General features: G+C 53.0%; 2 protein-coding genes across 5 annotated transcripts in view; one reads left to right on the plus strand and one right to left on the minus strand.

Annotated features, from left to right (window-relative positions):
- The window catches only part of KCNK3 (potassium two pore domain channel subfamily K member 3), a 40818-nt gene extending 28641 nt beyond the window's left edge, over positions 1 to 12177 (minus strand). For both annotated transcript variants that reach the window (XR_012325778.1, XM_033838899.2), the window contains exon 1: positions 11720 to 12177. Coding sequence is in view for 1 of the 2 variants with exons in the window: in XM_033838899.2 (XP_033694790.1) it covers positions 11720 to 12002 (283 nt within the window). In the remaining variant the exon portion in view is untranslated. The remainder of the gene's footprint in view (positions 1 to 11719) is intronic.
- Positions 11813 to 22393, plus strand: part of CIB4 (calcium and integrin binding family member 4) — a 99014-nt gene continuing 88433 nt past the window's right edge. For all 3 annotated transcript variants that reach the window (XR_012325779.1, XM_073791523.1, XM_073791524.1), the window contains exon 1: positions 11813 to 11948. The gene's annotated coding sequence lies outside the window, so the exon portion shown is untranslated. The remainder of the gene's footprint in view (positions 11949 to 22393) is intronic.

A 22393-nucleotide genomic window follows, 5' to 3' on the forward strand; every position in this document is an offset into this window, starting at 1 on the left:
GCACCACTGCTCCTCCCACACCCCATCCACAGACTACTGCGGGAGCTGCCAGCTGTTAGGGGGCCCCCCTTTCTGGGTGGGAGTCTCCCGCATTCCAGCTGTCCCAGGGGTTGGGGCAGTGGACTCGCTCTGCTGATAAGCAAGGCTGCGGCCACAGTCAGAAATGCTCTTTCCAGAAAGGGGTGACTTGGAGGTCCTGGACAAGGCTCTATTCTTGGGACTGGACACAGAGGAAGTCCCTCCAGGGCTCAGCCATCATGCGGTGAAGTGGAGACAAGATTGTAGCCCTGGGTAGCGAGCATCTCAGGGGGGGCTGGAAGCAGAGGCCAGGATTAGGTCCTGGCTGAGCTGGAGTAGAGATGGTCCGAGCTATAAGGGGCTCAGACATCACCAGCCCAGTCCCTTGCAGACAAGGCCAGTGTGGGCTGTGACTTGCTATGGGTCTCACAGCCAGGCAGGAGCAGAGAAACAGCAGAAGGGTCTGTGTCCCCCACTTTCCTTAGCTCAGCTGTGCTACAACACCAGTCACAGCTCTGAGAAACGACACGTAGCCCACTGACGATCCTAAGGGGAAGATAAGGGGCGTCAGGGCCTCTTTGGTGCCCAGGGAAGACAAGTACTTAGGAGTCTGGGGCACTGAGCTGGGCACCCAGGGGAAGGAGGTCTGCCATTGACTTTACGTCCAAGTTTCTCTTCCTCTGGCCCCGCTTGGAGGTAGATCAAGGACCAAGAGTAGCCCCGGAGGGTCTTCCTCTGTCTAGCCCTCATGGTGGAAAATCCACGATGCAAGGTCATGCTGAAGAGGGGCCACGCTGGCTCAGCCAGGCTACAGCCCCCCACTTTGTTCCCAGGTGAGTGATACTCACACAGCTAAGGGGGGTGACCCCCTTCCCTGGGGTCACTTGAGAGCTAAGCCATGGAGGAGTCACCTCCTGTCCCATGACCCCCACTGAGACCCTCTCGGTCCCCTTCTCCTCTGGGAAGAGTGGGACCTGCCCTTCTCCTGGGGCCACCCGCTGACTCCTGGGGCCTCTGCCACCTGGATCACCCCAGGAGCTTTGGCTTGTGAACTCCAAAGATTCTTCCTCAGCTGCCCCTTGACTGTTTCTCAAGTCCCAAGGAAACCCAGAAAGAAAATGCTAGCTGCTGGCTGGCAAGTGGCCCAGCCTCCCAAGTACAGAACGCTGATTCGAATAAGCTCTCTTCTTTCCTGTGCTTCCCAAACCTGGCTGCAGATTCCCCTCATCAGGGGAGTTTTTAAAACTCACAGCCTCCTGGGCTTAGCTCAGGCCCGGACACCCATTGCTCTGGCTTCAAATAACTACTGCTACGGGGACCAGCGTCCGACTCAGCACGCAGGGGCCATCTTCCCTGCCCTCCCACCCGCACGCCGGGGAGCAGGTGAGTTGCCAAGTCACCCCCAACCAGGCCCTTCTCTCACTCACTGGCTGCTCTTAAGAACCATCACTCTATCCTCATTTCTAGTCTCAGGTTTCCCTCCTGTTCAAATGCATGGAACTAAGCCACTCCATGACGATGGCCGCCCCCTGCCCCCCAGCACCATCCTCTTCACCCTCCATAGGCCAACACCCACTTCTACGACGCCCCAACATCCGGACCATCCAACCCACCTTCAGCTACGGGGGGCCAGAGCACTCCTCAAGGGAGAGCTTGGTCTTGGGGTTGGAAGGTCTGGACTTGACTCTTGCCTCCACATTCACTGGCTCTGGGTCACGGGAAGCGATCTTATGTTCTCAAGTCCAGTTTCTTCGTTGACACCTACACCTCTGGGTTGTTATGAGGTTCAGGAGAGATACCGTGTGACCAAGCGTTTTATAAAGCGAGTGCTGGGCCTGCTTTACACACCCCTGCTCTGCTGATTGCCTGCAGCGCACCTGTGCGGGCCTGCCCTGGCCCCTCGGAGTCTCAGGGTCCCCCTCTGTAAAATGGGAATAGTAATAGTGTCGCCTACATAGGGTGGCTCTGAAGATTAAATGAGGTAATGTGACGGGCTCAGCCCAGAGAAACCTCCCAGGGAATGGCAGCCTTGGCTCATGACCGTGGAAACTGAGGCAGGCTCTGTGGGGCGTGGCGGCTTCATGTCAGGTCTAAGATCTGGACAGAATAGGTCCAAGCGAGAACGGATCTGTTGCGTCGACCTGAGACTTGCTCCTGCCTGGAACCACCCAGCCCTGCCTGCCCCCAGGGCCCTGGTGGGAGGACAGCACCGTCCTGGGGGAGAGGGCTGCCTCCTGTCTGAAACCTGGCATCACCCTCTTGGGGCCGTGCAACCAGGGCCTGACAGTTCGGGTCTCTGGAGAGAGCCTCCCAGATGGTCCTGTGGCCAGCGGGCTGGAATGCGCCTCTCCGGATGTTTCTGCGATGGTTATTTCTGCATCGGAGCTGTGGTCAGGAGAGGCCCTGCACATTCCTGAAGAGGGACACTGAGTCCATGCCAAGCCGTGCAGCAGGGGCCTGGCGTTGTCTATGCAGAAAATGTCCACACAGCAGTGGGGGACAGTATCATCTCCTTCAGCTCCGTGCTGTCCCAGGGCCTCCTGAACGCCATCCATAAGCCTGGGTTTGGTCTAGGCTCCAGAGTGGATCTTTGGTCCAGGAATCGTGGAGAGGGGAGGAAGTGAAAGCACTTCCTGGGGGCTGGCTGAGGTCTGCTGGGTGACCAGGGTGGGGCTGAAGCTAGATAATCAGGATTCAGGTTGCCATTACCCTCTGGTTCAACTGGGGTCATGAGGCACCCACTAGTTCAACTGGGGTAACCCACTGGTTCAACTGGCATGATGGAGGCAGCTGGTGGTTCAGTTGGGGTCATAGGGGCATGGCATCCCGATCCCTGGTCAGGATCCAGGCAGGAGAACACAGGTTGGAGTCTATCACTTCCCTCCTCCAGTTCTTGTCAAATCAAGTCCACCTGCGAGAGTCCAGCACTCAGCCCCCTCCAAGGTTGGCTCCACCCACCTTTCCTTGGGCAGACTTATGGCCCCAGCCCAATTCATGCCGCTCCCTTACCCCGGAAAGCTCTCACTGCCAATCCTCACTTACTGCAGTTCTCATTCTTCATTTAAGCCTTCCTCAGGTACTACCTGCTCCAGGAAGCCTTCTCAGATCCTTATTCTGAGTTACTCCACTAGGATTTAGCATATATACCATTCAGCTTGTGGTTTCAGGATTCCAGCAGACCGGGGGCTCCTTGGGGAAGGATCTGGATCTTAGTTTTCTATTCTCTTGGTGCCTGGTATAGTGTCTGGCACTCAGAAGATCTCAATGATTTTTACTAAACTGAAAATGAAGTTTGGTAAACCTGAAATGAAGGCTAAAGTCAGTACTATTTGGAAGGTGACCCAGAGGGTCTGGGGGTCCCCAGGACGCTGATGAGTCCCACTCTGGGTACTCTAAGTCTCTAGGCTGCCTCTTTGAAGATCAAGACTCTAAGTATCTCAGGGTTGGTAAGAACCTTAAAAGTCACTTACTGAGGTCCCCAGTGTGATATATGGGTAGCGTGATGATCTTTTTTAACTTTTTTTTTTTTTTTTTTTTTTTTTTATTGTGGTATGGGGGCCTCTCACTGTTGTGGCCTCTCCCGTTGTGGAGCACAGGCTCCGGACGCGCAGGCTCAGCGGCCATGGCTCACGGGCCCAGCCGCTCCGCAGCATGTGGGATCTTCCCGGACCGGGGCACGAACCCGCATCCCCTGCTTCGGCAGGTGGACTCTCAACCACTGCGCCACCAGGGAAGCCCTGATGATCTTTTTGATGTGTCAACTTGGCTAGGCTAAAGCTCTGAGATATCCAAGTGCGCACTGATCCAGGGGTTGCTATGAAGACATTTTGTAGATGTGATTAAAGTCCATAATCAGTTGACTTTAAGTAAGGGAGATTATCCTAGATCACTGGGTGGGCCTGAATCAATCAGTTGAAAGACCTTAAGAGGTGAGCCAAGGCTTCCCTGAAGAAGAAGAAACTCTGCCTGTGAACAGCAGCTTCAGCCCAAGCTGGAGAGAGTTCCAGACTGTCCTTCCCGATGTCCTGCCATATAGATTTCACTCACCTAGCCAGCAACTACCATCACGTAAGTCAAGACACATAAGTCTATATATATATATCCAGCTGGTTGTGTTTCTCTGATTGAACCCAGGTTACCTCTGCATCTACTTCCTCTGGGGCAAACCAAAGCCCTGCCCCAGCCTCAGAGGAGGCTCCACCAGCTCTGAGGCCATTGGCTCTGACACTCCATGACCAGATTCCTAAGGACCTTTCCAGCTCTACACAATCTTGTTCTTAAATCCACAGTCCCCACCTCAGGTCTGTTCTCGGAAGTCAGGTGTCCAGGTTATTTAGATCCTTGCTACTCAAAGTGTAAACCGCAGATCAACAGCATCAGTGTCCCTTGGGGGCCTTGTGAGAATTATAGACTCTCAGGCCCCATCCCAGACCTACTGGTTCAGAATCTGCATTTAAACAAGACCAACCAAATCGTCAGAGGTGACGAAGGGAGAAGAACTAATGTAGAGAATTCCGTATTGCTGAGCTAGCCTTCTCTAGTTCCCCCTGGGGAACACCTCCTTTGTACAAATGGGGAGACTGAAGCCCAGCAGGGTAGTGCCTGTGCCTCTCATGAGTAGGGGGAAAGCAGAGAGAGAGAGAGAGAGAGAGAGAGAGAGAGAGAGAGAGAGAGGGAGAGAGAATGATTTGTCTAAGGGGAGAGAAAGAACCCAGTTTCTAGCTCCCAGCCCAGGCTCCTGCCTTATATTCCCTGCATCCATACACTCTCTTCACAAAGGCGACCCTGTGTGTCACTGGAAGAGGCGGGAGTGGGAAGCAGGGTGGTAAGGAGCTGGCTTTGGTGAAGGGGGAGCATGGGAAGTCAGCCCCAGCGTGGTGGGGATCCCAGGGGCCACAGAACCAGGAGGACCAAAGCTGTCGGCTCCAGGTAGTAGCTGAAGCCAGCTCTGGAAATGGGAAAGCGAAGGCGTGACTGCAGCAGTAGGGGCTCGGGGTGGCTCCAGGTGAGGGGCAGGTCTCCGGGAGCTGCCTGAGCATGGGCAGTTTCTGGACAACGGGGAAGTGTGGACAGACTGGGAGGTGGCCGCATCAGCTGGGCCGGTGACTGCTTCACGGCAGGCATTTGTCACGTGCTGAGGACCAGAGCCTAACAGAGGGGTGAGGAGGGGGCCCCAGGCAAGCAGGCCAGGCCGGCTGGCAGTCTGCTTTCTTCTCTATGAGCCTTGGGGGGGGGGTGGTGGTGGTGAACAACACGGAAGGAGACATCAGTAAACAGGGTTCCCTTCTTCTCCAATTAGAATTTTAGTTTCCACACTGTAAAATGAGAGAGGTGGAGCTAACTGATTTCTCTTTGGGCTAAATGCTCTACCCATAGTCCTGAGGATGTGATATCCTGAAGCTGAGGTCACAGCTGAGTGCCCTGCATGACCCTGATCCCCATCCTCCATTGTCTGTGACATTCATACGAGAGGGACAGCAGAGCCTCCGCGGGGAGCAGGGCGCTGCACGACTCCATGAAAAGATACTTCCTACAGCCCTGGGCGTAAGCCCTGTTACTGTCATTTTATATTTGTAGGGTCCTGGGCCAATGTTTGAACCTCTCTGAGCTTTCTTTTCCTTGACCATAACAGGATGATAATGCCTGCCCTCCCAGGGTAGTTGTGGGAATGCAGGAGGTGAGAAATGCCTCGGACAGAGCCTGACATGTTATAGACACGTCCGTTCCCTGCATCCAAGGCAGGGGTGGGGTGGGAGGGAGGGAGTGCCCATCCTGGGTCTCTGCTGAGGTTTGCCTAAACTCATCATGATCTCAATCAGAGCTGGGTCTCTTCCCTTGCTGCTGGCTGACGGCAGGGAAATCGTTTTTACATTTTTTTATTACAAAATCAGCTCACAGATTTACCGTTTGTGCTGCCAGCTGAAAGCTGTTTCTAGTGGTGATTTGCACTACATTCATCTGTGCTTGTTTATGTTTTCTTTGAAAATACTTATTGTGTTTGTCCTGTCCCCACTGTGGCCAGGCATGTGTCTTCTATTTCTGTCCTATTCTGTCCCCCATTCCCTCCATGTCTCTAGCCCCCAGTCATGACGTGTGGGAACTGGACGTGCAGGCAGGAGGCATGGCAGCCAGAAGGACCTCTGATCAAATACGTCCACTTTGTAGATGAAGAAACTGGTGGTCATAGAGGACCAGCAGCTAAGCTAAGTGGAACTGGAACTTTTGTCCTCTTGCTCCAATCCAGGATGGGTTCTACCACTGTGCACCTCACTCTCCCTGATTGGTTTGCTGCAGGGTCTGCCTGCTCAGAGGAGGGAGCATTGCCCCTGAGCCTGGATGTCAGGCAGACTCTAGGCATGAGTGAGGATCTGGGAAGCCTGGGATGGGGGAGTGAGATTAGGAGGATAAAGGGAAGGGTGTGGCAGCCTCTGGTCCCCAATCCCACTGTCCCCACCTGTTAGGAAGGAGTAGAGGTGCTGTGGTCACAGTAATCCTTGGGAAACAGAGCAGTTCCCTTCTGTAGGGAAAGTGATAATACATGAGAAATGATAACACTTTAAAGTGTAGATACTGTTTATTAAGCACATACTCTGTACCAGGCACTTCTTCCATGTTATCCCATTTAATCCTAGGAGGCAGATATTATTCTCCCATATAGTAAATGACAAAGCAAGTTCAGAGAGACTAAGTAACTTGTCCAAAGTGACACAACTAGTAGCAGGCGGTGGAGGTGGCGAGCGGAGAGGGGGATTGAGTGATGAAGCCAGGCACTCGGGTTTCTAAGCCAGCACCCGTGTTCATATGCCACCCTCAGGAAAGGCTGTACAGTTGAAGCAGAGGGGTGGTCTGTGGGCAGCGAGGAAGGAAATACTGACTGAGAGCGGACAGTGGGACCGTTTCAGGCTGGACTGCCCCTCCATCCCCCGGGAAGTCAAGAGAGTACTGGGAACAGCTGAGTGATAAGCGGACGGACGCCCTGGTGCTAAGAGCAAAGTGGGGGTCGTGAGGAAAACAGGCTGGGGTGACGGAGAGATCTTTAGGCACCCAAAGGGTTGTACCTGCGACTTGCTGTGTGAATTTGGGCAAGTCACTCACCTCTCTGGATGTTTGGATGACTGCTACTGTCTCCTTTCACTTTTTGATTTGAGGACTCTGGGATTTTGGCGGGTGGCAGGTCACTCCTATACTTTCCTCCTTCTTAGAAAGATGCAAGAAGTACAGGTTCCCTCATGAACTACCTGCTTGAATTCACAATCTAAGGATTCCCAGGCCATGTGGTGGGCGATGGGAGCCTGTGCTCTGCTGGAAGCTGGGGAGAGAGCAGAACAGAAGGTTTTCTGTCCCAGCTCCGTCAGCTTAATCAATCACCTGGCCTCTTGTTACCTTAGAGCCACAAGGAATCCACGGAACTGCGGTGGGAGAACGGGCACCTGTGAGCGCGTGGCAGTCTCCGGGAGGGCCTGGGCACGGCTGTGGCACGTGGCCTGGGTTGGTCAGGGGCCAGTGTGCAGGGGAGCAGAGGCTGGCTGCAGCGTGCTGGAGCCAGAGGGCCTCTCTTTCTGGGGAGGATTTTGCCAGAGGAAGAGACAAGCCTTGGCTATTTGACCCAAAGTACAAGGGTCTGGGCTGGGTTCTTGAAGTAGAGGAAGAATTGGTAAAAAATACAGGGCGTGGGACTCAGAGAGGCTCCACTGAACCTATACTTTCAAGTCACAGGCCATGGTGAGTAATTTACACCCAGAGCCTCAGGTTCCACCACTGAAAAATGGGAATAATAATGCCCACCTTGAAGGGTTGGGGAGAGAACTGAACGGGAATATAAATGAAGCGTCTTGTATACAGCCTGCCGAAGAGTAGTTAATAAACGGTGGCTGCCACTAGCATTGTTGCCGTTGCTGCTGTTAATAATAATAACAGAGAAAGAAGCAGTCTGCACAAGTGGAAGGAGCGGGGGCCTGCGAGTCAGGTTTGACTACCCTATTCCCGTCACCTCTTTGCTTCCTTCTCGGTAAGAGGAGCGGGTAGCACCAGCTGATCTCAGGGCCCTTTCCTGCTCTGACAGCCTCCAGGCTATGAATAGACGTGGCTGGGGCCCCGGAGGAGCCTAATGACTCAACAGCTAGAGAGGTTAAACTTTCCCAAAAAAGAGTTTCCCTTCGCATTTGATGAACTTAGGGCCCGACAAAGGAAGGGTTTCCTGTCTGGGAGACTAGGGACGAGGGAGCTGGAGGAATCCTCGCAGTTAGTGGTGACTGTGACTAACCAGGTGAATGACTAACTCAGACCCTGCTGACCCTCAACCAATCAGGGCTGCCCATGAGCGCCCTGCAAGTCGGCATGATTGAGCACGTCATGGCCATGCCAATCCTGGCTGGCTTTGGGCTTCACGGCATATGGAGGCAGAGGAAGCGGCCAAGAAACCAGCAGGGGAAGGAACACTGGGCTTAGAGTCAGGAGTCCCTGCTTCTCGCTCTAAGTAACTCCGCTGCTCAGCAGCTGCGTGACTTTGAGGGAGTCCCTTCCCCTTCCTGAGCCTCCATGCCTTCATCTGTGCAAGGGAGCTAACAGTACCTGCCCTGGCAACTCCCCTGAGCTATGAAGGCTGAGACTCAAGAAATGAGATGAAAGTGCATTGTGATCACTAAGGCACTGAAAGAACGGGAAATTTTGTCATTATTCTATCCCAGAGGGACTCCCAGTCTCTCAGGAGACCCATTTGTGTCCCCAAAGGGGTCAGGTGGACACAGACTGCTGCCTTTGGGTTTGGGGTCAAGATCAGTCTAATATAGGGCCCTTTCCAACCATCTGATCACAGCCCAGAGAGCTGTTTCTTAGATCTGAGCCCATATGGACAGCTCCCAGCCAGGTATCATAGCCAGAGTGAGAGGTGACAAAAAGCCAGTGATGGTTGGGTGGGGCAGAGTGGGCAGTGCCAGTCTAGGGCCCCCACAGAACTAGGGTGGTTCTTTGATGCTCTCTTTCCTCTTGCCAAGCTCCTTATAAATAAAAAAAATCAGGGTTTCCCTGGTGGCGCAGTGGTTGAGAGTCCGCCTGCCGATGCAGGGGATGCGGGTTCGTGCCCGGGTCCGGGAAGATCCCACATGCCGCGGAGTGGCTGCGCCCGTGAGCCATGGCTGTTGAGCCTGCGCGTCTGGAGCCTGTGCTCCGCAACGGGAGAGGCCACAACAGTTAGAGGCCCGCACACCGCAAAAAAACAAACAAACAAAAAATCATCAGAACCACACTCTGTCTGCCTCTACCCCCAGCTTTCAGCTTCTCTCTTGGTGAGGATTACAAACACTTCGGGAAACGGCAGGGATGGAGGGGAAGGATGATGCCGTCTCACTTCTGCACACCTTAAACCCATCAGTAGCATTCTCTGAGTGCTCCTGCGTATTGCTGGGTACTGTGCCGGCACTGCGAGCACAGAGATGGGAACCACAGGGCCCTGCCCCCACGGAGGTTAATTACACCCCGTGTGGTTAAAGAGACAAAATACACCCCCTGAAATGTAAACAGCTGTGCAAAACAGCCTACACTGTGTCACTCAGCTGGTCTTGACAGTAAGTCCTGCAGTCATCCGGAGCCAGTGGCCTGGGATGGTCTGGAAGACTTCAAGGAGGAGATGGGATTTGAACTGGACCTGGAAGGTTAGCTTGGACAAGATAAATAGAAGACAGAGAAAAAGGCATGCCAGATGGGCACACTTCAGGTGTTCTCGAGGGACAGTTGGGCTGCAGTGGAGAGATCATGTCAGTAAGAAGTGAGAAATGAAGTCGGACATAGAGATTGCAGCCAGGTATGAGGTCCTGAAAATTTGGGATGAGGAGTGTGGATTTATGGATTACATGGGCAGCAGGGGGGCATTGAGGGCTTCTGAGAAGGGTATTGGTATGGTCATAGCTGTGCTTTGGGGAGATTCTTTCTGGCAGCCTTATCCTCGGGAGCTTGCCCTAAAGGGGAATGAGGCTGGAGGCAAGGAGGTCAGTTGGGTGGTTACTGTGGAGCTGGGGACCAGGGTACTGAGAAAGATGGGGCACACACCAAGGGTAAGATGTGTGGGGAGAGAGAGAGGGAAGGTCTAAGGACCTGCAGTGCTCCTGAAACCCTGGCAGGTGGCAGGGAGGTGGGAGAGGGGAGGAGACGCCGGACAAAACCCAGTCTGGTCCTTCCCAGGAAAGCAGGCTCCTCTTTGGGCAGACCTGAGTCTGACCATCCTGCACTAAACTCACTCACAGTGTCAGCAGGACCCAGAGGTGCCCCCACTTGGGCCACATCCACTCCTGGGGTCCTTTTCATCATCTTCCAGAAACCACATAGCATAGCTCCCTGCGGTCTCCAGAGAGCAGCGGAATCTCGGGACAGTCCTGCAGTGGACAAACGGCAGGGACGGCGTCCAGTACTGCCTTTTACCCCTCTCGGCTCCTGTTGACTCCCAGGAAAACACTGCCATCTTGTCATGGGCTATGCCAAATGGCAATGAGCCCGTGGGAGCTCAGCCAGGGCTAGGAGGAGGACCAGGGAGTGGAGAAGGAACGGGAAAGATGGAGGAAACAGCTCCTGGAGGCGCCCTAGTGAGCTCTGGGGGGAGGTGGGCTGGGAGCACATCAGGACCCGGAGGAGTCCTGGAGGTCATTTCGGCCAAACCCTCATTGTCTGGAGGTGAACCTGAGACTCGGGCAGGGGAAGGGACTTGCCCAAGGTCATACAATGGGACAAGTAATGGAGCTGGGCTGGAATTATAGTCTTGGGAGTGGGTAAGGTGTTTATCCCTGTTTGGACACCTGAATAGCACATCAAGGGCCTCACTGGAGATTCTTTCTCGGGTACCCACTTGTGCGCCTTGTGTGTGTGCCCGTGTATGTCCTGTGTGAGCTTGCGTGTGTGCCTGTGTGTGCACCTGTGCCTATACTGTGAGAGAGTCTGGGTGTGTGTGGCCTCCTACACTGAGGTCTGCCCTGGCTGGAAGAGGAGAACTGGGGCCATTCCTGTGAGGTGACTGTTTTCCTGGGACAGCAGTAAAGAAGGCAGACAGGGCTGGGTCTGGCTTCCAGCACCAGCTCTGCTGCCCTAAGAAAATTAAAGGCACTGGCTGGCAGAGCCTAAACTCCTGGCGCTGGGCACACACGTGCACGCAGACACGCACACACACACACACCCCCCCCAAGAAGTACTCATAGCCACAGTTATGGAGTGTTCCAGGCACCCAGAGCGGCCCCGTGTGCCTCAGAGTGCCAAGTACCTGCCTCCACACGTCTCCCTGAAGCCCCAGTCGGCGTAGACACGCTGGGGTCCGGGAGCCGATCTGCAAGGACACGGAGGAGTCGAGCGTTCCCCACCACTTACACTCGGCGCCCTGCTCCAGGGCCTGGCGCGGCCACACCCCTCCTCCCCAGCCGCCGCCCGTCGCTCCTGCCCCTCTCACACACTTCAGAGTCCCCTGGGGCCCTCTCGCAGCCTGGCAGGGACAAGTTAGGGCTGGCCCTGCTGGAGAGTCAAGTCCGGAGCCAGGATTCGACGCCTCCCCCGAGCCCTGTCCCTACGGAGCAGACACGTCAGGCTGAACTCGGGTCTCTGGGAGCGCGGGGTTCGGCGCCTAGACCCTCTCCGGGGGAACCTCCCAGCCCCAGCCGGCTCCGGACTACCCCAGAACCCGGCGCCCAGCCCCCGGGTCCCCGCCCCCCGCCCGGCGAGTAGTTACCGATGGTGGTGATGACGGTGATGGCGAAGTAGAAGGAGCCGGCGAAGCGCCACTGCACGCCGGCCTTGTGCGGCTTGAGGCGCAGCACGACGCGCTCGAGCTCCTCGTAGCCGCCCTGGCTGAGGTTGTAGCGCGCCCGCAGCTCCTGCTGCCGCAGCTCCAGCCGCTGCCGCTCGATCATCTCTGGCTCCGACTCGAGCGCGTCGAAGACCGCGGCGCCCACCAGCAGGTAGGTGAATGTGCACACGATGAGCGCCAGCGTGCGCACATTCTGCCGCTTCATCGTCCCGCCCGGGCCGCCGCCGGCCCCCCAGCGCCCCCGGCCCGCGCCCCGGCCCCGGCCGCCGCTGCTGCTGCCCCGGAGGCGGCCTGGGGCATGGCTGCGCTCGCTGCTCCCCGCGCCGGGCACCCACTCCGCGCCCCGGGGCCGCAGCCGCCAACGCCGCCGCCGCCGCCGCCGCCGCCGCGGAGCTGTCCCTTCAGCACCACCCACCGCCCTCCTCCGCCCGGCCCCGCTCCCGCCCCCCGCCCCCCGCCCGCAGGCCGCCTCCTCCCGCCAGCCCTCCCGCCCAGCCAAATAAGGACTGGGGAGACGCGCCGAGGGAGGGAGGAGGGGGGGCTGCCGGAGGGGGAGGGGAGGGGGAGCGACGGGAGAGCAGCGGAGAGACCGGGCAGGACAGAGAGCGAGAGAGAGGGAGAGACCCAGAGAAAGATAAGTAGGCAGAGAAATGCATATAACTACAGAGGAAGAGAGAGAGAAGAGTCAGAAGGGGGTGTGACAGACAAGGAGATAAAACCAGAGGTAGACTCATAGACACAGAAAAAAGAAGAGGCAGGCAGAAAAATACAGAGCGAGAGAGGCACAGAGCGAAAGATGGAAACAGAAAGAGCCGCAGGCGAGAGACAGAGAGACCTGGATAGCTGGAGATAAACCGACGACACAGAAAAAGAGAAGCAAGGAAGGGGAAAGGAACTGGGCCAATCAGGCCTCTGGGCCACCCCACCTTCACCCCTCCACCAAAATCACAACAGGCTCTAGCTGGACGGGACCTCGGGCCTTGCTGTCCTGCCCTTTACTATGTAGATGAGGAACCTGAGGCAGAGAGGTCCAGTGCCGTGCAAGGGCACACAGTGAGTTAGTGTCAGCACTCGGACCCAGCCAAGCTTTCCCTCCTCCCAGGCCCTAGTCCCTCCCCTGTGCCAGTCTGCTGGCTGTCTCAGAAATAGGAGGGCACAGCTGTGGACCGGGCACACATGGGCCAACACCCAAGGGAAAGCCCTGCTCTCGTGAAATGTGTCCCTTCCTAGGTCAGCACAGCTCCTGGAACTGGCTGAGGAAGCACAGGCTGCTAGCCTAGGCCACTAGCACCCAGTCCTAGGGGCTCCTGCTCTGCTCCCCAGGGACCTTCGAGGACGGGCCTGACACCTATGGCCCCTGTCCTGCACCAGCTGGCCAGGCTGGGCTTGCGCCGGGCTGCCAGGGGTAGTACTGGACACCACCACGGGGCATCCCAATAGAACTGGGATCTAACTGAAATAGGGTGGGGGGGGAGGGGCGCAGATCAGGAGCCTCGCTGACAAATTGGAGGAGCCAGCAGACCTCCTCCTACACCTCAGTTTCTTCATTTGTCAACATGGTGCAGTGGTGGCGAGGACGGCAGGCTGTGGGACTTCAGCGAGGCGTCATTGCCCCCTCGGAGTCTTGCTTCCTTATCTCCTCAATGAGGTGCCACGGCAGATGATCCCACAGGCCCTGCTTAGCTCCAAACAACTCCAGACTTGGATGGGCTGAGTGAGCAGAATGACTGGAATGCAAATCCCACTGCCAAGGAGGGTCAAAAAGTCTTTCACAGGACCCTGGCGTGGGCCATGAGGAGAGACATGCGAGAGACCCCAAGACCTCTGAGGGTGGGCTCAGGAGGCAGCCAGCCAGAAGCGGGAGCACCATCTGTCCACATCCTGGGCTGACCTGTCACTGCCGGTCACTACACTGCTTCTCCCAGGAGTGCCCCAACTCATCCCTTTCTTCCGCCATTCGTGCAACAAGTATGTATCAAACATCTGCCTTGTATCAGGCGAGGCACATTACATTCATTATCTCTAGCCTTTACCATGATCCTGAAAGGAAGGGATGGTTATGTCCATTTTATAGATGTAGAAACTGAGGCTAAAGGCAATGCAGAGAATCCCCCAAGGGCATTCTGCTGGGAAGAGACTTCCATCTGCTTTCCAAGCCCATCCTCTTCTCCATGATGACTCCTCGAGCCTTCATTTATTTTCACTGTAAATGGGATAGCTAATCACACTAGCTCTTGAACAGATTGTTGTAAGGGATCAAAGGGGATGACCTACATGTAAATCAGACAATATGAGGTTCTATAACAACTTCTTCTCCCCTAAGACTCAGGTCTTTGACCAGAGCCTGCTGGGAAGGCCTTGATTGGTGGCTCTTTGTCCCCTCCCCCTCCCCTCAAAGGTCTTTGGGTTGTGTCAGACTCTTTGATCCGCCACAAACTTTTGGTCCTGCCCCTTTGGCCATGAACTCAGCCTGTTGCAGCCTTTCCCTCTTGGCATCCTGCAGCTCTTTGGAAGAAAAGCACTGCCTTTCCTGGCTTCCCAGGGGTGCAGGCTCAAGTTAGGTTCTGTGTTCCTGGCCACAATCACCCCAGAAGCCAGTTCCCCCGAAGCCGGTCTAGGGGAGCAAGTGTCTCACTAGCCTGCTTTTCAGTGTGAAAGGCTATGTATGTGTCCAAGGTCTGTTCACCTCTGGCTACCAGACCAGACTGCTGTGCAGATGAAAGGTGATATTATGAGTGAAAGAGCTTTGGAAAAGGGAAAAAGCTCTCTTTAGGGGCAGGGCATTTATTATTAATAATGATAATGCTTGTTCTCACAGCACTTCAGAACGGAAAGGACCTTTAGAGATCATCTAGCCCAAGCTTCTCACATTACAGATGAGGAAACTGAGGCCCAAAGAGTAAGAAGGGTGCTGCCCAGGGTCCCAAAGCGAGTGGGAAGCCCAGGACCCACGTGCCGTGGCTGGGGTCTTCCCTATTATCTCTCATTATGTCTGAGGTCAGGACACCGACCAGCAGGGGAGCACAGTGCCCTTGGAGCCCAGGAGGGCAGCCTGGGTCTCCTCCTCCTGCCCCTCCTCCTTCCCTTCTTTTAAGGAGGGGGGACCAGTGGGTGTAATTGCACGGGTGCCACTCATGTTTTCTGAGTAACCCCCAGGACCTATAGGCAGGAATCGCATTGGCCAGCCCTCGACCTGGCTGGGATGGTGCCAAAGGCCTGGAAGCCTATTCTGCTCCTTTCTGTCCAGGACTTCCAGGACCTGCCTGTACCTCACCACCACCACCACCCCCCCCAATGGGGATGCCCCACCCTCTGCCCAAGACCAAGTGTCAGAAAGCACCTCTGTCAACCCTGTCCGTTATAAACGATAAAAACTGCTCAGCTGTGGCTTCTCCAAATTCTTGTATTTTTTTTAATCCATTGGTGACTCCAGGGGAGGAAGCTTTGGGCCAGTAAGAGAGAGATTTTTTTACATCCTTCAAATCATTATACTGGTCAGCCTTCTGTGCGAGGATTTTCTGAAATCCTGTCCGGTACAGAGAACACAGGGTGGAGAGTTGGGAGGCCTGGGCTGGGGTCCTGGCTCTGCCACCGCTCTGCCACCTGCTTGCTGTGGGCCAGTCACTCCTCCCCGGGCCTCGGTTTGCACAGCCATAAATGGAGGGGTTTGGATCAGGGCATGTCTATTCCCTTCATTTATAACATCCCATGACCTTCCCGGCCTGCTTCTGCTTCCCTAGTTCTTCCAAGAATCAGGTGAAAAGAGAGTATAGTCACTGCTTTTAAGACTTTAGTTTGTGAGGAAAAGGACACAGTCTGAGTCAGGATAAACGGTACAGAATTTAATTATCATTAGTTGCTGCATATTATTATGTACAAAGCATCATACACATAAGATTTTACAGGTTTTTTTAAATTGGAGTATAGTTGATTTACAATGTTGTATTAGTTTCAGGTGTACAGCAAAGTGAATCAGTTATACATATACATATATCCACTCTTTTTTACATTTTTTTCCCATATAGGCCATTACGGAGTATTGAGTAGAGTTCCCTGTGCTTATTTTCCAGTTTTATATTCCACTCCATTCCTCTCTAAGTTCTAGACACATCCAAGTACTTTTGTGCTTCACTCCTGGCTCATGTGGCTCCCATCAGCTGGGATGCTGATACCTCCTCAACCTCTCCATTTTCTATCTATCGAACTCCTATTCAGGCTTCAAGACCCAACTCAAAGGCCACACCCTCAATGAAGCATTCCCCAGTTGCCTCCAATCAGAATCACTGGCTCCTTTGGGCTTCCACAGCACCCTGTCCAAGCTTCAACTCAGTAGACACTCCCCCTGCCTCTCTGACCCTTTAATATTTGTCTTCCTCCCCGGCTCATTATTTTCTCCAGGCAGAGACCCTTCTTACTTATGGTACACCTCCCGCAGTGGGAGCACCGTGCTTTGCACATCAGAGTCGCCCCACATGTTTCCTCGGGTACTCAGTACACAGTGAAGACCTTAAAGCATCCTCACCTGCTGGGATAGAGACCAGCAGCGTCAGTGAGGCCAGGGACCCAGACAGCAAAGCCTGTGGGCAGAAAAACCCGGACAATCTTTTTCTGTGACACTTTGCAGATACTTCAAGGGCTGGAGCAAGCCCTGCCTCGTTTAGAAGAAGAGGATAAAGATAAATTTGAGAGTCTGAAGGCCTGAGAAAGTCAGTGGGGAGAGCACTGAACTGGGAGTCCAGGTCCAGGAGCTTTGGTCCCGGTGCTGCTGCCAACTACCAACTAGCTGGTGGACTCAAGGAGTCGCTTTGTCTTTCTGTGCCTCGATTTCCTTTTCTATAGGATGAAAGGATGGATTATCTTGAAAAGTCTCTTCTCACTCTGACATTCCGTGATGTTAACGACAGGCTTAGCCCCGTGATTAGCAATGCTCATTCTACAGCAGCCAAGAATACGGTCTGACAGATGAGGGGCACAGAGGCCTCTCTGTCCCTCCCTTTCTAGCCCCCCTTTATTGGCCAGTTTGGCTGGAAGATGGTGGCAGGAGGTGGTGAGGTAGGGGGAGAAAGGGCTGACCCCCTAGTCAGACAAGCTGGGGTTCAAATCCTGCTTCTATCAATTACTAGTTGGACCAGAGCCTGCCGTGAGATTCTGGTCCATCCTGGCTGGATGAGGCCACAAGCTCCTGGAGGGCAGGGATAGGGCCTTAGTCATCTCCACGCTCCACAATGCTTGGTACAGCACCTGGCCCAGAAAGCGCTCTGGAAACACTCCTCCATTCGTTCCAGTAGCCCTGGTTGGGCTAGGTGGGCTGGCAGGGCCTGGAGCCCCTGGTTTGCTGTAGGAAGGAGTGTCCAGGGCCATCTCAACATCAAGCCAGGGGCAGGCCTGAGAAGGGGGAGGGCCCTGTGGGCCCAGGAGCTGCAGCAGAGAGGGAAGTGGCTGACATGGAGAGGTGCCCCAGGGATCCTGGCCTCCGAGGGCAGGTTGATTGGATTCAGGGCACTTAGGCTATGACTGAGGTGTTTCTTGGTGTGCCTCTGTAGGGAGAGACGTGGAGGATTAGTCTGGATTTACAGAGCATAACCAGTCCAGTGCAGCCGGCTTGCGTTTGTCAAGAGACACTATTTGTTTAACATCTCAAGCCCAAACCAAACACAAAAGGCAGCTGTTCACAAAGGAGAGGCTCTGCGAGCTGCTGGGAGAAGAGCGCTACCCCTGGAGGTGGACACCTGGCTCTGTTCTCAGTCCTGCCCCGATGGGCTGGGTGACAAGCTCACAACACAGACTTGGGTGTCCTGCTAGTGAGAGTGAGAACCAACCCGTCTTCATAGAGTTGCCATAGGGAACGGGCTTGCTCCCTTCGTTAGCAGAAAGCCTTAGTCCAAAGTCTGCACCTAGCTACCACATTGGACGGATCCCTTCCCATAGAGACGATCTCCTTGGTGGCCTCCCTCTCTGACTCTGAATACTGCGTGGAGATGAGCATCCTCGTGTGTGTCCTTACGGACCTGCAGGGAATTTCCACGGGGACGCATACCCAGAAGCGTCACAGTACTTATGCCCACTGCATGGCACTAAACGCCGCGGGGCTGTCCTCAGCGTGGCTGTCTTGGTTTTCACTCTCCCTGGCAGCGCATGAGTTGGTCTGCTTGCTCCTCACTGACACTGGTATGATCCACTTTTCTATTTTTGCCACTTGTATGTTTCACTATTTTCTAATTTCCCCCTTTCTCTCCCTTTCCCCTCCCCTACATTACTGGGGTCTTAGGCAGGCCAGCAGGTGATGACAAAGCGAGATCTGGGAGAAAACCAGCCGCTGCTCTCCAGCCCGGTGTGTGTGTGCGTGCATGTGCGTGTGCGTGTGTGTGTGTGCGTGTGTGTATGTGTGTGTGTGTGTGTGTGTGTCTAAAGGAGGCTGTGAGCCTGAGACTTTCAGTTTCAGGCCTGATCTTTTCTTCCCCCTCTCTATCCGCCAACCCTTGTCAGTTTCCCCTCCACTCACATTCTCCTCTGTGTTTGGCCAAGCTCACAGAATAATTAAAACTAGAGGAAACCTTAGACCAGGCAGTGCTGATGAGGAAACGGAGGCTTGGCAAGGGGAGTCCGCATCTCCAGGCCTCATGGCTTGCTGGGCCAGAGCTGGGATTTGAGCCTAGCTATCCTGCCCTCGAGGGCAAGGTAAGTGCCCTAGACTTTCCCCCCTCACATCACTAGAATTAAGTCCCTTAAGCCTGTCCTCAGTAGAGATTCTGGAGCCGCCATGACCCGTATTCTCTGACAAACGTGTTGCTGCTAAGGAAAAAAATGAGCCTGGAGATCTAGTCAACAGCCTCACAAATCTTGAGATCCTTCTTTGCAGGTTTATGGCTTCTGAGAAGCAAGCAGAGGCAGCCAGTTCTTAGCAACAAACACAATAATTATAATAGCACTTGCAATGATTAATCAGCCAGTGAGCATTGAGTGGTGCCTGTGAGCATGCATGGCAGCGTGTGTGTGTGTGTGTGTGTGTGTGTGTGTGTGTGTGTGTGTGTCCATCCGGGTCGGGGAGAGGGCAAGGGGGGTGACTTTATTCCCAGTGAGCAGGTTTTAGGTGTCCTTCCCTCAGTTGAGGGGCTGGGTCACAACCGTGGCACTCCTTGGGTAGAGTTGTGATCTGGCTAGAGCTGCAGCTGTTTCTGCCGGGAGAGGAGTCCTATCCTGTCGTCCTGGATGTTGGGGTCCTGACCATATACTGGGAGAGAGGAACGGATGAACAGAAGCCAGTTCTAGGCCTGTCAACCAGATTAACATGGGACTTCACCAACGTGATGTACATGGCAAAACCAAGGAACTTGGCATGTTCAGCCTGGAAAAAAGATGCAGAGGACATGTGAGCTGTCACACGGAGGAGGGGTTCGCTTTGTTCTGGGTGGCCTAGGAGGGGCCGGTGATCTGTGTGGAAATGCTCCAGTAAAAGAGCTTTCAGCTTAAAATAGATGGAGCGTTCTCTCTGCCTCTGCAGAAGCCATGGGCTGCCCAGATGTAATGAGCTCCTGGTCAATGAAGTTATGCGAGCACAGCCTGATTGATCGCTTGGGTTCAAGCTGTCTTGTTTTCTTTTTCATCTTTTTTTCCTTCCAGTTTTATTGAGATATAATTGACATACCACCCTATATAAGTTTAAGGTGTACACCGTAATGATTTGACTTACATGTATCATGAAATGATTACCACATTGAGTTTGGTCAACATTCATCATCTCGTATAGATACAAAATTCAAGAAAAAAAGATCTTTTTCCTTGTGATGAGAACTCTTAGGATTTAGTCTCTTAACAATTTTCCTAGACAACGTACAGCAGTGTTCACTGTGTTCATCATGTTGCACGCCGCATCCCTAGTACTTATTTATCTTAGACCCAACTGGGGGTTTGTACCTTTGACTGCTTTCATCCGATACCCTCCCCCGCAACTCTGGTAACCACAAATCTGATCTCTTTTTCTACGGATTTGTCTGTTTGTTTGTGAAGTATGATTGACCTCCAACACTTTGTTAGTTCCTGGTGTACAACAAAGTGATTTGATATTTCTGTGCGTTACAAAATGATCACCACGGTAAGTCTAGTTACCATCTGTCACCATACAAAGGTATTACATTATTATTGACTATGTTCCACACACTGTACATTTCATACCCATGACTCACTTATTTTTTAACTGGAAGTTTGTACCTCTTAATCTCCCTCGCCTATTTGGGGTTGAGGCTATTTTAGAAGGATCCAAAGAGCTAGTACAGTGCCTGGCACATAGCATCTGCAAGAAATGCCTTCTGACATGATTGCTAAAAGTACTGAGTGTGGGGGCTGGACTAGATGCACTCTGTGGTCCATTCATGGAGCATTTCCTCTGTGCCAGGCCCTTTGACCCTCCTGGAAATGCTATATAATGCTCCGGCCCCAGGAAGGGCTGTACCTGGAGCCCTTGCTGAGCCCTCACAGCACTGCTTTCTCCCAGCTCCCCCATCCCCACCCACCCAAGGTCCCCACACGTATACCCTACACCTCACTGCTTGCAGAAGCCCAATACTCACAGGTTGGAGTAAGGGCCTAGAGGCCCTAGGGCTCCAGCAAGGGAAATGAGCCTCCAGCAGGCTAATTACTGGAGCTGATTCTATTAAGTGGATAGCTTGCTCTAGGCAAAGCAATTACAGCTAATCAGCCCCTTGCAGCAGTCCAAAGGGACAGTCGTTTGAGCGAGACACATGCGTGACTAGGAGCATCAAAGCAGTCTGAGGCTCAGGCCTGGGCAGATTTGTCTCAGGCCAAAGGCTGCTCAGAAAGTGGTACCCCGGCCCCTTCCCTGGGCTGCCCAGATCTCAGGCCACTGCGGTGCTGCAGCTCCGTGGAAGCAGCACTGAATGGAAACTCAAAGACCTGTGTTGAGACTTGGCTCTGCCACCAAGGAGCTGAATTTCACTGGGGAGAGTGCCTCTCTGACCTGAGCTTCAGTTTCCCTGTCTGTCAAGTGAGTAGGATGGACTAGGGAAGAATCTAGTCCAAGCTTGAAACTGGAGTCCATCTTGATATTGTACTGTATACTTAGAAATGTCTAAGAGGGAAGATCTAACACTGTGTTCTTATAAAAAATAATAACAACAACAACAGGGGACTTCCCTGGTGGTCCAGTGGTAAAGAATCCACCTTCCAACGCAGGGGACTCGGGTTTGATCCCTGGTCGGGGAACTAAAATCCCACATGCTGCGGGGCAACTAAGCCCGCACGCCACAACTACTGAGCTCGCGTGCCTCAACTAGAGAGCCTGCGTGCTGCAAACTACATATCCCACGCCCTCTGGAGCCCGCCTGCCACAACTAGAGAGAGAAAAACCTGCACGCCACAATGAAAGATCCCACATGCCTCAACTAAGACCCAACACAGCCAAAAATAAAAATAACTAAATAAATAGAATAAAAATAAAAAATAAAATCTGTTAAAAATAATAATAGCAATAATAAATAAAGAGGTAGGAGGAAACTTTTGGAGGCGATGGACATGCTTACAACATAAATTGTCTTGATGGTTTCACAGGTGTATGTACACTTATCTCCAAATGCAACAAGTTTTATACATTAAATATGTACAGTTTTTTGTATGTCAATCATGTCTCAATGAAATGGTTTTAATTTAAAAAAAACAAAAGCAGAGATGTTAGTCTATCTAGTCCATCTGGTTTGGATTCTAGTCCAGGCTAAAATGACCTGACCAGCTAGAGAAGAACTTTTTGAAATCCTCAAACATGGAAATATATGCTGCAGGATCTAATTATTCAGGCTATTAAAAAAAACCTGAAATAATGTATTTTTAAAAATTACGAATGCCCTCCTGGAATTTTTTTCCTCTAGAAATTTAATGAAATGTGTGTTCCCTCAAAAACAGACAAGATTTTTTTGACCATGATTTAGTGGCTTCCAGATTCTTTGAAGAAGTTGGGTCATGTTAGCGGGGGAAGGAACGGGAGAGGAGGTCCCTGGAAGTGAGGGGGTAATGAGCCAGATGGAGACAGGAGAGTCACTGGGCCATGGCAGTGTCTGTTCTACCTGTGCTGGTTCCTTTCCCAGAGGAAGAACTCCCTGAAAGATTCTTGGATGCTGTCAGAATGCTGAGGAGGAATTTATTTATTTATTCATTTATTTAAAAATTTTTAAATTTTATATTGAAGTGTAGTTGATTAACAATGTTGTGTTAGTTTCAGGTGTACAGCAGAGTGATTCAGTTATACATATACATGTATCTATTCTTTTTCAAATTGTTTTCCCATTTAGGTTATTACAGAATATCTAGGAGAGTTCCCTGTGCTATATGCTAGGTCCTTGTTGGTTTTCTATTTTAAATATAGTAGTGTGTACATGTCAATCCCAAACTCTCAGTTTATCCCTCCCCCACCACCTTTCCCCTTTGGTAACCATAAGCTTGTTTTCTAAATCTGTGAATCTGTTTCTGTTTTGTAAATAAGTTCATTTGTAGCATTTTTTTTTAGATTCTGCCTAAAAGTGATATCATATGATATTTGTCTTCACTTAGTATGATAATCTCCAGGTCCACCCATGTTGCTGCAAATGG

Source organism: Tursiops truncatus, chromosome 14 (genome assembly GCF_011762595.2).
Source record: "Tursiops truncatus isolate mTurTru1 chromosome 14, mTurTru1.mat.Y, whole genome shotgun sequence".
NCBI classification, from domain to species: domain Eukaryota; kingdom Metazoa; phylum Chordata; class Mammalia; order Artiodactyla; family Delphinidae; genus Tursiops; species Tursiops truncatus.